Below are 15,581 nucleotides of genomic sequence, written 5' to 3' on the forward strand. Positions count from 1 at the left end.
GGGGGGGGGATCAATGCTACAACTTCGGTGTGTATCGGGCAGTTCGGCGCGGCTCGGAATCCACCAATCACGAGTATCCAGCCCATAGACATATGAGCCTTGGGCTATATGTCTATATATGTCTATGACCTAGTTTACATCGATATACTTTAATACGTATTAAGTACTATACTGACCAATCATAGCCCTTTAAAGTACATCGGTGTAAACTAAGCCAATGATACAGCCGAACCGAACCTATCCGAAAGAAATTGAACAAGATCGCATTCCGGTTTCCGGTGCATATCGCTTGCCTCTTATCTCTAAACTCTCTATTGTCCATATTGACAGATAATGCTCTATCTTCTACCTATGTTTTTTATATACCTATGCGTTCAATTGCTCCATGCAACTTTACGCGCAAACAGGAAATGTAAATAAGCAACCTGTGTGTTTCTCTCTCTCACTCTCTCTCTCTCTCTTTCTCTCTTAGATTGTATCTATTCATCTAATACATTGTAAATCGTCCGTTTAATAAAGAAAAAGATAGACTAAATTTTGATTTTGATATTATAAAATAATATAATTGAAATATAATTGATTTTATTATCATTTGAGTTTAATTCAATAATTTGAAACAATTGTGACAAAATACAATATTATTGTGACAAAGAGAGAATTTTAATTTGAGACCTGAATCATAAATTATAAAATAATAATTGCATAAAATACTCGTGTATTGCGTATACAAGTCGTGAGAGAAAGCGGCAAGATTCATCTTTACATGCAATTTGTGCAAAAATTTAATAAGTGTCTTCTACATATTTATATGTCCTTGAATATACAAGTTACTCTCTTTTTTCGTGTGTGTTTATTTAGTTATATTAAATTATATTCTATTATATAACAATATTAATATTATATCTTATCCCCCTTCCCAATATGTATACCCAATATTAGTTCTTTATTTAGTTTATATCTTTATTAGTTCTTTATTTAGTTTCTTAAAGAGTGGAAAGAGAGTATAAGAATATTAGGATTTTATTTTCCCCTTTTTTTTTTTATTTTTGGACACTATATAATACTGTACAGACAACCAATCAACTTATACAGACAGGATGTGTATGTGTATGAGACAAAGTTACTCATTTCGAAAGGTCACACAATAGCTTTAAAAGATAAAATAAGTTTAAATGTTACTACAACGTTACATGGTTCACTATCGATTGGGAGCGCGTCCGTAAACCACGAAAAGCTGTAGAAAAAAAATCTTGTTAAGTTTCGCGTCCTCGATGCGACAGAAATCATGGAATGACATCTAATATATATACATTTATAACAACATAGAATTCTTTACCATCACCCTAGATCACTTTAGTCATATCTATCTTGATGATAATATATCGTTCCAATGTGTCTAGGCCATGACACACCGGACGATACTTCATATCCATACTTCTTTTTTTTTTTTTTTCAATGTGATTTATTACAGCAATTCTCAAACTATCCAAACACGTGCCGACAAAAACAGCTCAGCGATAATAACAATATGGACAATATGGTTGTCGTGTAACAATTGCGGAAAAAAGATTCTAGTAATAGTTTGAGTATGACTATCTAAAGCTACATTGTATACAGTTATTTCAATAAAATGTAACACGTCATATACGATATAACAGCGATAAATACGTAAGATATAGTGTAAGTGAACAGTAATATTTAATGTGTACATTTATATATAGCATTAATATATATTATATTATTTATAACTATTAGATGCAATTCCTGTGGCTTAGAGCTCAATGCGATAATTGTTGTGCAATTCTGGCTTGATATCATACACCAAGTCCAAAATCTTAAGCATGACCTAAATTGTAAAAGAAAAAAAGAAAGTAAATATTGTAATTTCTCACATATAATTGTCTCTCTCTACATATAATTATCTTTATTAATTAAATTTACATTACGGGCTTACCGCGTTTTTGTGCACAGCAACGGTCTGATTCATTTCTTCTATCTTGATTCGTGTATCTGCCTCGATGCGTGCAGCTACATCTTCTTTTGAACCCATATGCTATAATGATATGAGTAACATCATGATTAAATTGATAAGTAAATTGGAGATTATGATATAAATTTAATAACAAACAAACATGCATCAATGTAATTATAAACTAATGAGAAATAATACTTACTTTGGCTTCAAACTCACGAAATTGTTTCTCGCGTTCCTGCCGATATTTCTCAATTTCATCCTGAGCTTCTTCTTTAGCCTGCTTCAGACGGCGTGCTTTACCTATAAAAATACAAAGAAAATTACAAGTACATGCAAGATTTTTTTTTAAATTATACAAAATGTTACATTCTGGCTTATAATTCCATTTTAATACCATTTCATTAATATTACCACAGATTCAGATCAGAGTTCCTAAAGAAATTCAACGATTAAGACAGAATCTCGATATATAGCAAATAAGTAGTAAAGTTTTGAAGAGAAATCGTAAAGCTCCACTAAATAAAGTTATGTATTCAATAGATTATTAAAATAATAATATAAAATTTAAGTAAAACTTGGCAAATCCCATTACTCCAATAACACAAACAAATCACGCGCAGGTTAAACCTGTTCTCGCTGCGAACATCGCAATTATGCATGCATGAATATTCAATTAAAATTTATTCTATATGCTCCGCAGCATCGTCCCCAACGAGATATCAAAAATTCGTCACGTAAGTATATCATTTTCGAAAAGGTTTGACATCACGACCGAAAGGTTACAGTCTCGTGATCGAGCGGTTAAATGTCGCAAGCGTCTACATGTCGCGGATATTTTCTTACGTCAGCTATTCCGCCGATGAATGCACTCACGTTTTCTAGCATCCGAGACCTTTTCCGCAGCGCGCTTCTCGGCGGTCAGAAGCTGCTGAATACCCTGCGTCTGGCTGGCCATCTTTGCGATGTGCGACGTGCGATAGGCGATAGGCGAACGGCGAACAGCAAGAGCTATCACGAATCGATCATATGACTTTGGAGCTTCCGCCCTCTGTCCCGCCTTGCAACTTGCAATGGCGCTCCGTTCTCATGACTCTCACGTGGTTGTTCCACTTTTTTATTCTTATCGTTACTACTCTACGCGAAAATATCCGATTCGAAAATCGGAGGATTAACTAATACGCTAACAAAAAACTAACAAAAAATACGCAAACGAATCTTAACGACTTTCTAAATTAACTCCACGTGATAAAATTGAAATTCCGCGACAATGAAAATATCGCACGATTCTTAGCCTTTTAGACTTTTAAATCTAGTCATTTGATACAATTCAATTCTATATATTATTGGTGCAATAATAATTCGATGGATCGAATAAAATTTTAAATACTATATAAGAGAGAGCAATGCTTTTCTAATTTTAATTTCTTGTTCGGTTACTATAATGCAACGATGTCCGCAATACATATTAGGAAAATTTAGCGAAGAAAAATTGGTAATGATATGTAAAAAAATTATAGTTTTATAATAAAATATTATATTATATATTATATAAAATCAAAATTGTTAAATCTGTAAAGATATATTACCATATCATTACAAAGCATATATTATTTCTGTAGAAAGTTCTATATCATACGATTTCCATGAATGTTTTGTCTATTGTTCAACCTAATCTTTTCTTGACATTTCTTTTCCTCTTTAAATGCCTCTGTGTTTGCTTTTCGTTCCATCCGTCTTTCCTAAAATTACAAAAATTATGTAATATGTAAATAAAACTTAATTAAATTAGTCATTGAATGTTTAACAATATATTACATACTTTTCTATATTCTTTGAGTAATTTCTTTCTTTCTTTTCTTGCATCGGAAGTTTCTCCTTTAGGTCTTATACTTAAAATGCTTAAGGTGGATTTTCTACTTTCTGCTATGGATTGTGAACCTTTTAATGTATTATCTATTGCATCAAATTGAGCTAATGCCTCAGCTGTTAATTTTCCAGTGTTGCCTAATACATTTTTTGGAACACCTGTTTTTCGATCAATTTCAATCTTTTTTGAACACTATTAAAAATATACAAAGCTTTAATATAAGTTTAATTTAAAAAATAATATATCTTTTTATATATTCAAATATTTTTTAGTAGAATAAATGTGAGTTTAAAATATATATACATACATACATACTATATAAAATCAAAATTGTTAAATCTGTAAAGATATATTACCATATCATTACAAAGCATATATTATTTCTGTAGAAAGTTCTATATCATACGATTTCCATGAATGTTTTGTCTATTGTTCAACCTAATCTTTTCTTGACATTTCTTTTCCTCTTTAAATGCCTCTGTGTTTGCTTTTCGTTCCATCCGTCTTTCCTAAAATTACAAAAATTATGTAATATGTAAATAAAACTTAATTAAATTAGTCATTGAATGTTTAACAATATATTACATACTTTTCTATATTCTTTGAGTAATTTCTTTCTTTCTTTTCTTGCATCGGAAGTTTCTCCTTTAGGTCTTATACTTAAAATGCTTAAGGTGGATTTTCTACTTTCTGCTATGGATTGTGAACCTTTTAATGTATTATCTATTGCATCAAATTGAGCTAATGCCTCAGCTGTTAATTTTCCAGTGTTGCCTAATACATTTTTTGGAACACCTGTTTTTCGATCAATTTCAATCTTTTTTGAACACTATTAAAAATATACAAAGCTTTAATATAAGTTTAATTTAAAAAATAATATATCTTTTTATATATTCAAATATTTTTTAGTAGAATAAATGTGAGTTTAAAATATATATACATACATACATACATACATACATACATACATATAAATCTCATTGCATAATAATACATTATGTATAAATAATATTTACTTGGATATAAATAACTTATTTTCTTTACATTTTTATAAATATTATGATATTTTTTTACAGACGATGAAGAAATTTATAGAATACCAGAGGATGATTATTCGTTTTTGGATGAGAGTCTTACATCACCTGAAATAACATTTCATAAAATATATGATATACAAAAAATTATTGACGATAATAAAGAGCCACAACCAGCAGGTAACTGCATTATATGCTTAAGTGAAAAAGCATTATATGTATTTGTACCATGCGGACATTTATGTGCGTGTGACACATGCAGCAATAATTTAACATATAAAAGATGTCCAATGTGCAATCTACCTTATGATAATTGCATGAAAACAATTTCATCTTAAAGTAAGGTAAGTAAAAAACGTATGAGGCTTATATGCGCATAGTTTTAAAACGAACACTAATTACATTATTCAAATATATTCCAATTCTATTTAACTAAGCAATTTGATTTATCAACAATTATGTTAAACGGCACTTATTTAAAGATATAATTAGATCATTGTAATTGCAAATTGCAGTAAAATTTTTGTAACATTTCTTTACATTTTCAAAGTTATACCAATATCACCAATATATATATATATATATGATATAAAATAATTTACCTTGGGAGGATTTGGAATTAATTTGGGGTGATTATAAATGTTACTATATGTGCTAAGAATACTTTCACAATCCCATTTATCCTTTTCACGAGCATCGACAACGAGTTTTTCTATATCATCATCTTCTGAACTCGAATATTCTCTTTCCACAATTTTCATTCTATCTTTCATAAGCTCCGCAATATTTTCTGTCTGCAAATACGAAGAAAGCTAGTACATTTTTCATTGTACCCTTGCATTATACTTACGTCTTCTTTCCGTTTTTTCTCAAACTCAACAGCATATTGCAGAATAAGATTCGAATCGTGCGCTACATATCCTTCTATTTCATCACAATCTAAAGCACCAATTTCATTTTCGTCATACGCAGCATACATCTATATAATTATAAATAAAACAAAAATTAGGATACATGTACAATAACACTGTAACATACCAAAAAAGATAAAAATTTAAACCTGTTCAAATTTATCATCTAACAATGTAAGTTGTTTATTCCTTCTCATCACACTACTACTTATAGAATATTCTGTAAATTTTGATTTTGTTTCTTCTTCCTTGAAAGTATATTGAGGTCCATTTAAACTATGTACATCATCTGTCTCCTCGTCGGCTAAATTCATGTTACCTTCAGAAGAGATATCAGATTCATTATATTCATTTCCGAATTCATCCAATTCATATTCTAAAAATATAAAATTGTAAACATCAAATAAGCACAAGAGATATTATTATTCAATTTAGGAAAATTTACCATATTCTCTGTCGGAACTCTCGCAATCGCTACTTCCAGCATTAGCCATTTTAATGAAATTGTCTTCTAACTGATTTTCAGGATCGTCAAAATCAAAATCGTCATCCATGGCAGCAACCATATCTGGATCAAGATCCAATTGTGGTCCAGAGATTGGCGCCGCTTTATTAAGCATACCAACTTTTTCCTCAACATTTGATGCAAAAACAGAGGATGGTAAGTTAATTTTTGGAGCATCTTTGTCACATTTAATATGATTAGTATTGTCGATGCGTTGCCATTCGACTGATAATGTATTGACATCTTTCAAATGTTGTAAATAATTGTAGTCATCATCGAAGTAAATCCCATATTTTTGCTGTTCCTCTTTGCGTTTTTCGCTGTCTACTGTCTTTTTTTCTGTTTTTGCCGCGTGTATTTCACCAACTGGCACGAGAACTCTTTGGGGTGCCGTTTCATCTGCCACTAATGGATCTTTTTGTGACCGATGGACCAGATGGAACGTAACAGAATTCTTCTTGTCGATAAATCTTTTTGTTTTTCCCTTCGGCTGCAATTACATTATTAACATACAGATCTGCTATTCTAACCTACCTACGAGTGTCCGATAAAAACGAATTTTTAGATGCGCGTTAAGACTTACCATTTTAATTTGTTGTATTGATTGAATTAATCGAATGAGTATATTTTTATCAAAATTTAATGTGAGCGAATTATATCAGGAACTAACATTCACTATTGCCACAGGTCATAGCATAATATAAAAAGAAAGAAGTTTCCTAAGACCCGTTCTACAATAAGTCGTATCAAATACTGTAGATAATAATACGTCCAACTTCGATTAAAAACAGGCAATACAGCGCACTAGCGCTACCACGCGGCCTGAGTTGTTAGTATTTTTTTAGTAGAGGAGAACGCTTGTCTCGTAGTTAAGTGGTTCGTGATTATATTAATGAAAGCTGATCGTTTGCATCGTGTGGAATCTGGAAATGTTAACGAAAGTACATCAAATGTTAAAGCAAAATTAATATCAAATTGTAATATTAAGGAAAATATGTGTATATGTAACGATTGTTATAAAATATTTTTAGACAAATATTTTAACGTTTTATTAAAAGCCTATGTTAATAAAATTAATGATAGCAAGAAGAAAAGGTTTATTATTACAAAAAATGTTAAATTAAAGAAAATATCACAATTATATACGCATTTTTATTTATCATTTACATTGTTACCCAGCCAGTAACACTCTATGAAGCAAGAGTTTATCACCTCAGATGAATAGATGGCGATGTTTCAGTGGTTGCCTTGCAAGACAAAGGATTTTTCAAGAGTTGGACGTATTATTATCTACAGTATTTGGTCGTATGTCGTTAGTCGTAAGCAAATTGATCAACCACAGTCGATTATTCCGAGAATATCCAACTGAAATGATATGAATACTTGTTTTTCCTTCACCTCTATTTTCTGTTGGCCACCCTGCTAATTTTAACCGTGGGTATATCTAACCGGACTTGGTGAAATTGGCCCTATGTCGTCACTCAATTGATTAATAAAACTTATAAATTCTGTTAATAAGATAAAATTGTAACTATATTATACTTAATTTAAATAATTTGATCAGTTTTTAATCTCTTCTCTACATATTTGATAAATAAGTTAATAATTTATAAAAAATTTTTGTTGAAAAATATTAACTTTTACAGCGAAAATATCTTCTGCGAGTTTAAATTATTATTACAAATCGTTGATCTTCTTTATGGCTGCTCAAATCGTTGATATACACACATATTGAGCATATAGATCGGATTGAAAGTTTTTCGAAAAAGCAGTGCTCTCATTGGATATCGTCTATCGCTATCGCTATCGCCTGGTATTGTGCGTTAGGCTTTAAGCCCGAATTATACTAGCGGCTCGCGGCTGCGATTGCGATTGTCTCAGCCAATCGGAAAGCACCAATTGCAAGTATGATTGGAGCGTAGCAAATCACAATCACAAATGCAATCGCAATCGCAGCCGCGAGCCGCTAGTGTGATTCGGGCTTAAGACGTTACAATAGACCAAAATCAGTTCAATTTTTAGCTGCTCCGCCATCTTGGTTGTTCATATTCCTTACACTAGAACTATCAATCCCTTTTCCCTTTTGTCGTCAATCCCACGGTAATACGCTCTGTCCAGATATTTCCTACGTCCATGGCCAATTGTGTGACACAGACTAGTAAAGTTCCGACTGACAACGTGTCGGGTTCGGACGTGTTTTTGCGTGCTGCGTATGTCCTTTGTCTGGACCTTTTTTTGGACTCCCTCCTCTCTTAGAGGAGTTTTGCTTATATTCTACAAACCCATAAGAAACAATGGTGTATTGGCGACTAATGCCCAACCAGCCATAAAAGAAAGAAGAAGAAGAAGACACAGACCAGTATTCATATAGCGTTTTCGAAGGAACGGGTTAACCCAACCCGGTTCAATTAATCACTATATTTTACTATGAATTCAAGCCTTTTATTGGCAGAGATGCAATGACGTCATTAATCGCTCTGAGAGCGATTAAACCTGCTACATTCGAAAATGCTAATAATCCGTTCTTACTTCAAGATCATCTTAAGTGTCGGTCTACAATAGTGATTTAAGCTCTAAGCCTTAAGAAATTGACCAATCACGATCAAGTATGAGGAGAATACTCGACTGTGATTAGTCAATTTCTTAAGGCTTAGAGCTTAAATCACTATTGTAGACCGGCACTAACCCGTTCATTCAAAAACGCTATAAGATGCTAATACGGCTCTGTGATTGGTTTATGACATCTTAAGATTGTACTTAAAGGCCGTATTACACTACGGGTTGCGGGCTCGGTTGCGGTTGGGGTTACGATTGATAGTTGCGGATTGACCAATCAACCGGCAAGCTCCTTTACTCTAATTGGTCAATCCGTAATCGTCAACCGTAACCCCAACCGCAATCGAACTCGCAACCCGTAGTGTAATACGGCCTTAAGACGATCTTAAATATAAGAACTGACTATGAATACCGGCCACAGTGTCTATTTGTGTTTTTTTTTCTTTTTTTTTTTTTTTATTGGAAAGCACTCTAGAAACACGGGTTTTTCTGTATAATTTTCATGTGATATAACATAAAAAAGTTAATGATTAGAGAGGGCACTTTTATCATGCTAAATATTTTCGGATTGGATATGATATATTGTGTCTAGATATTTAGATATGTGGCCGGATTGATCATGCAAATTGACATAAATTGACGTATACATTTGTGTATAACGGCTTTATCCATAAACGAGTTGTGTCATATTTACAAAAAAATTACACGTTTTTGTGACAAAATAACCTATAACAAGTATTGAGTGTACAAAATTAGATTTTCTATAACGTAAACTGTATACGTCATAACCTATTTATGTCGTACATCTCCGTCGAAAATGATTTTAAATGTATTAAGTATAATTGTGTGCGCCTCAAGTTTTGTGTATACTTGCTATATTTTATGTAATTTGACCTATTTCTTATCAAGTCACAACAGTAAAGACGAAAGTCTTCGCGTAGTATCAGGTGAAGTTTTCTTCTATAAGGTTTTATATCTTTTTTATAAATTGTTTCTACTATTAATATAAATTGCTGCACAAACTAAGAATAACTAAAAAATATATCCTATTATATATATAGCATGTATGTGTGTGTGTATAAACACACATTTGTTATTTTTAAAAACACACTTTTTGCTATTAATAATTTCTGCAAAATTAAACCTATATATAATTTTATTTCTTTTCTAGATGATAACGCAATACAGTCTACTTTGTGGTCCCTTCTAATAGACATGTTACTCCTTACAATTTTCATCTTTCAACACTCCATTATGGCCAATGACTTTACCAAACATATTTTCTTTAAACTACATATTGAATATCTCAGCAGAAGTATTTACAATGCCTGCAGCTCTGCAAGTCTTCATTTCCTGATTAATAAGTGGCAGCAATCTCCAGCACTAACAGTCTGGAAGATTGACACTTCCAATGATACAATTTGGATACTATTTTCTGGTCTCCATGTATTTTTTTGGTGTATTATTTACAGTGGATGTATCATGATGGACATTGCAGAACTATGTGGATTCAAACAGGTTTGGTACAGAGTATCTGGAAAGAATAGTCCATTGGATACAAAATCCAAGGAGCTGCGCAGATACATGAGGCATATGAGACATCCTAGTTTCATTGGATTTCTCGCTATTTTATGGATCTATCCTTTCATGAGGTAAAATTCTATAAAATCAAATTTCATCCTTTGCATTTGTATGATTGTTTTTGTAATTCTATCACATAGGAGAGACATACATATATAACATATTTAAAAAATCCAAAATTTAAGATATAAAGATGAAAAAGGGAAAGAAAAAATATGAATAAATATAATAAAAGATTAAAGATTTTATTATGTAAAATTTTACACTATATTTGTGTGTGTGCTCGCATGCATGTGTATATAAGAATATATATATTACAAACATATACACAAAATTAATATATAAAAGTTAATATATAAAAAATTTGAGATAAAAGAAATAGAGAGTAAAGAAAGAGAAAAAGCATATTTTTATTAAATATTTTTTTTTTGCAAGTTAATTTATTAGACTAATAAAATATTATATATATTCAGGTATTATTACAACTGTTATTATAATTATCTCTTCCAAATATATTAGGTCTACCGGAAAGTTCTGTCCGTTTTTGGAGTAAAACAAAATACAAATTTTTATTACCGTCAATAAACTTTATTAAATAATGTAATTGCCATTATTATTAATGATTTCTTGCCAGCGTGAGGGCAATTTGTATATCCCATTTTCGAAAAATGTTTTATCTTTTGATACGAAAAATTGAACCAGTGCTTGTTTCATATCTTCTTCATTTTTGAATTTTTTGCCCCTCAAAAAATTTTGTAAAGACAAAAACAAGTGATAGTCGGAGGGTGCTAAGTCCGGGGAATATGGTGGATGCGACAGAATTTCCCAGCCTAGTTCTGCAATTTTTTGACGAGTCCCCAAAGCAGCATGTGGCCTAGCATTATCATGATGCAGTATGATGTTCCTCCTATTGAACATCGCCGGCCTCTTTTCATGGACTGCTGTATTTAAATTATCCAGTCGCTGACAATACTTCTCCGAATAATGGCAATTACATTATTTAATAAAGTTTATTGACGATAATAAAAATTTGTATTTTGTTTTATTCCAAAAACGGACAGAACTTTCCGGTAGACCTAATAGTATCGTTTATTTATATACCCAGTGATTATTCAGGCGCTAAGAAGCAATAGATACACGATCCTTCAGCGCGCATTTGTCTACAGTTAAGATCACTACAAATCAGTTCCCGACCTCGTCAATGGCGTCTAAAAATATCGGCTGTCCCTTCGGTAGCAAAGTGCTTGCATACGTTGGGCGTCGTCTTTACGTGCCGGCATAAATATGTCGACGGAATTTGTGAGAGCACGAGCGTTTTTAGATAGAGCCTGAGCGTTCTCGGGGCGGTCGCGCACTTCCTTATTTCTTCTTGTGTGAGGAATTCGGGGTTGAAATAATCGACACGGCAACACACTGAGAAAACACCCAGACGGCACGCTCACATAAACGCGCCTTTTTTCTTTACGACATTACACTCATGTAGAAATCAATTTACGCTCTCGTTAACATAACTGTTGAACCAACAGTCTCGCAGCTGCCATAAATTTCTTCGACCATTAAGAAAGACGAAAAATTAAAAGCAAAATCGATATAGTCTCATGTTTATATGATACGCTTTGAAGTTCAGTAGAGAAATTTTTTACTGCGGTAAATAATTATATTTCTCTTTTACACTGCTTAAGATTTGAAAAGAAATAATATTAATATTAGACAATGTTGATTTATCTGATTTTATTTTAATTTATTTCAATTATTTTAGTTTTTTATCACAGTTATATATGCAGAGATTATTATATAAGCATTTTCTTTAGAAGTTAATATAAGAACTTTTGTTATGATTGAAGTTTTGAGACAATATGCTCGTAATGATTTATAGTCTTTTTAGCTTCTTTATATAAAAAATTACATATAAATTATTAATGATACTTTTTTATAATCTTCATTAAAATTTTAGAATTTATTTTATAATGTACAGCATCATAAAATCTTTGATGCTTGTCGTTAGGATTAAAAGAGAATCGTGTTAATTTCGCCTGTACTGGTAATGCGGCAGTTCGAAGAAGAACCATAGCTTGATGACGTATTAAGTCGTCGATGTAGAGATGCGCGACAATGGCGCGTTGCGCGACGACAAGGAGCCAATTATCTCAGCAATTTCATTGGCGCTATGTATTCCGCGCACGTCATAGCAAAATACTCGGGTGTGCAGGTCACGAGCAATTACGCTCTCGACGCCGACGCGACACGTTTTTGCCGGAAGATCTCGAGAGCGCGGTCTCCAAGATGGCCACGCCGGATACCTTTGGGATCAACGGACCTTCCGCTCGTTTCTCTAAGCTTTTTGGATCGCCTCAACCGACAGGCGGTTGTGAAACGAGATAGAAATAGCGACAAATCAAGCGCTAATTGCATCTACGCTGTGCAGGAGCGAACCGGTGTAAGTACGACGATTACCGACTTATCGTCCTGCGACGGAGGGAGAATCCCTTTGGGGCGCGATTGACGGGAGACGAACGAAGACTAATTCATCAGCTCGCTCTTTCCCACCCTCTCTCTCTCTCTCTCTCTATAAATTGTTTCTACTATTAATATAAATTGCTGCACAAACTAAGAATAACTAAAAAATATATCCTATTATATATATAGCATGTATGTGTGTGTGTATAAACACACATTTGTTATTTTTAAAAACACACTTTTTGCTATTAATAATTTCTGCAAAATTAAACCTATATATAATTTTATTTCTTTTCTAGATGATAACGCAATACAGTCTACTTTGTGGTCCCTTCTAATAGACATGTTACTCCTTACAATTTTCATCTTTCAACACTCCATTATGGCCAATGACTTTACCAAACATATTTTCTTTAAACTACATATTGAATATCTCAGCAGAAGTATTTACAATGCCTGCAGCTCTGCAAGTCTTCATTTCCTGATTAATAAGTGGCAGCAATCTCCAGCACTAACAGTCTGGAAGATTGACACTTCCAATGATACAATTTGGATACTATTTTCTGGTCTCCATGTATTTTTTTGGTGTATTATTTACAGTGGATGTATCATGATGGACATTGCAGAACTATGTGGATTCAAACAGGTTTGGTACAGAGTATCTGGAAAGAATAGTCCATTGGATACAAAATCCAAGGAGCTGCGCAGATACATGAGGCATATGAGACATCCTAGTTTCATTGGATTTCTCGCTATTTTATGGATCTATCCTTTCATGAGGTAAAATTCTATAAAATCAAATTTCATCCTTTGCATTTGTATGATTGTTTTTGTAATTCTATCACATAGGAGAGACATACATATATAACATATTTAAAAAATCCAAAATTTAAGATATAAAGATGAAAAAGGGAAAGAAAAAATATGAATAAATATAATAAAAGATTAAAGATTTTATTATGTAAAATTTTACACTATATTTGTGTGTGTGCTCGCATGCATGTGTATATAAGAATATATATATTACAAACATATACACAAAATTAATATATAAAAGTTAATATATAAAAAATTTGAGATAAAAGAAATAGAGAGTAAAGAAAGAGAAAAAGCATATTTTTATTAAATATTTTTTTTTTGCAAGTTAATTTATTAGACTAATAAAATATTATATATATTCAGGTATTATTACAACTGTTATTATAATTATCTCTTCCAAATATATTAGGTCTACCGGAAAGTTCTGTCCGTTTTTGGAGTAAAACAAAATACAAATTTTTATTACCGTCAATAAACTTTATTAAATAATGTAATTGCCATTATTATTAATGATTTCTTGCCAGCGTGGATAATTTAAATACAGCAGTCCAAGAAAAGAGGCCGGCGATGTCCAATAGGAAGAACATCATACTGCATCATGATAATGCCAGGCCACATGCTGCTTTGGATACTCGTCAAAAAATTGCAGAACTAGGCTGGAAAATTCTGTCGCATCCACCATATTCCCCGGACTTAGCACCCACCGACTATCACTTGTTTTTGTCCTTACAAAATTTTTTGAGGGGCAAAAAATTCAAAAATGAAGACCCAAAGCAGCATGTGGCCTGGCATTATCATGGTGCAGTATGATGTTATTCCTATTGAACATCGCCGACCTCTTTTCTTGGACTGCTGTATTTAAATTATCCAGTTGCTGACAATACTTCTCCGAATAATGGCAATTACATTATTTAATAAAGTTTATTGACGGTAATAAAAATTTGTATTTTGTTTTATTCCAAAAACGGGGACAGAACTTTCCGGTAGACCTGATATGTTAATAATTATCTATGTGCTAATTATTTATTACTTGTTAGTTGTTAAAATTAAATAATTTTACATTAATGGATATAATTTCTTTTTTCACAGTATGGATCGAATATTATTGGCGATAATATTAACGATATACATGGTATTAATATGGACTATAGATTCTGAAGATTATGGTTATCATATCAGATACTTCAGACAGAAACAAATAGAACTCTCTTAGCTACACATTTATTATTTTCCTTTATTTTCACTTTTGATTCTTTTGATATTTTATGCATCATTCTCATGAATTTCACATCAGTTATGTAACAAACTTAATAGACAATTAAGTGGGTTATTATATAATAAATAACACATCAATGTAATAACGTAAACCTTGGTTTATTTGTCATCAGATAATTATTTTTATTTGGTATTTATAGGACAATTTTCCAAGATACTAAATATATATAAATTTTCAATTTATTCTCGCAGAAAGACTTTTGAAGATTGTATCTATTTTTACATTAAAATTTACTCACCCAAATGCTGAGGTGTTTTTGTAACTCTTTTAGAGAAACGAACAAGTTTTGGATTTTGATATTACCAAGTAAAACTATTAAATTAAATAATCTTAAAGATAAAAAAAAATGTCAATTATTTTTATCTATATAATCGACTGAAAGATTTTTGTTTCTCTCTATGTTGAATATTTTTCTGCATAACATATATATATAGTATAAATAATTTTTAGTTTTTTCCATATTTATGTCCATAAAAAATTTATATTTATTTCTATACAATCACATATTAAAAATTCTTAAAAAGGCTGTGTTCCGATTCCCCACCCGGGTGCACCCGATATTATAGTATACGTGACATATACTATAATATCGGGTGCACC

The 15,581-nt window shown here is 31.8% G+C and overlaps 4 protein-coding genes across 6 annotated transcripts; 1 reads left to right on the forward strand and 3 right to left on the reverse strand.

The window, feature by feature from the left end:
• Positions 1 to 1,029: 1,029 nt before the first annotated feature.
• Positions 1,030 to 3,047, reverse strand: LOC115238255 (V-type proton ATPase subunit G). The gene is made up of 4 exons (XM_029811913.1): positions 2,849 to 3,047; positions 2,175 to 2,275; positions 1,955 to 2,053; positions 1,030 to 1,846 (listed from the first exon to the last, which is right to left on the reverse strand). The coding sequence occupies exons 1-4, from the start codon at positions 2,928 to 2,930 to the stop codon at positions 1,772 to 1,774; spliced, it is 357 nt and encodes a 118-aa protein (XP_029667773.1). The 5' UTR covers positions 2,931 to 3,047; the 3' UTR covers positions 1,030 to 1,771.
• A 445-nt stretch (positions 3,048 to 3,492) lies between these two features.
• LOC115238214 (protein LTV1 homolog) lies at positions 3,493 to 4,216 on the reverse strand. The gene is made up of 3 exons (XM_029811820.1): positions 4,199 to 4,216; positions 3,795 to 4,034; positions 3,493 to 3,714 (listed from the first exon to the last, which is right to left on the reverse strand). The coding sequence occupies exons 1-3, from the start codon at positions 4,214 to 4,216 to the stop codon at positions 3,601 to 3,603; spliced, it is 372 nt and encodes a 123-aa protein (XP_029667680.1). The 3' UTR covers positions 3,493 to 3,600.
• Positions 4,165 to 7,273, reverse strand: LOC115238277 (protein LTV1 homolog). 2 transcript variants are annotated; one of them, XM_029811956.1, is made up of 7 exons: positions 6,876 to 7,273; positions 6,233 to 6,782; positions 5,937 to 6,106; positions 5,727 to 5,855; positions 5,479 to 5,670; positions 4,432 to 4,671; positions 4,165 to 4,351 (listed from the first exon to the last, which is right to left on the reverse strand). In XM_029811956.1, the coding sequence occupies exons 1-7, from the start codon at positions 6,876 to 6,878 to the stop codon at positions 4,238 to 4,240; spliced, it is 1,398 nt and encodes a 465-aa protein (XP_029667816.1). In that variant the 5' UTR covers positions 6,879 to 7,273; the 3' UTR covers positions 4,165 to 4,237. The 2 variants fall into 2 exon arrangements, with proteins under 2 accessions (XP_029667816.1, XP_029667815.1); XM_029811955.1 differs by having other exon boundaries at positions 5,937 to 6,163; positions 6,876 to 7,152.
• Positions 7,274 to 9,241: 1,968 nt separating this feature from the next.
• On the forward strand, positions 9,242 to 15,224 carry LOC115238261 (nurim homolog). Of its 2 annotated transcripts, XM_029811924.1 has the most exons (3): positions 9,242 to 9,795; positions 10,020 to 10,500; positions 14,795 to 15,224. In XM_029811924.1, the coding sequence occupies exons 1-3, from the start codon at positions 9,666 to 9,668 to the stop codon at positions 14,916 to 14,918; spliced, it is 735 nt and encodes a 244-aa protein (XP_029667784.1). In that variant the 5' UTR covers positions 9,242 to 9,665; the 3' UTR covers positions 14,919 to 15,224. The 2 variants fall into 2 exon arrangements, with proteins under 2 accessions (XP_029667784.1, XP_029667785.1); XM_029811925.1 differs by lacking the exons at positions 9,242 to 9,795; positions 10,020 to 10,500 and adding an exon at positions 13,064 to 13,666 and having other exon boundaries at positions 14,795 to 15,072.
• The last annotated feature ends 357 nt before the right edge of the window (positions 15,225 to 15,581 follow it).

The sequence above is a fragment of the Formica exsecta genome, unplaced genomic scaffold (assembly GCF_003651465.1).
Source record: "Formica exsecta isolate Colony F162 unplaced genomic scaffold, ASM365146v1 scaffold33, whole genome shotgun sequence".
NCBI lineage: Eukaryota > Metazoa > Arthropoda > Insecta > Hymenoptera > Formicidae > Formica > Formica exsecta.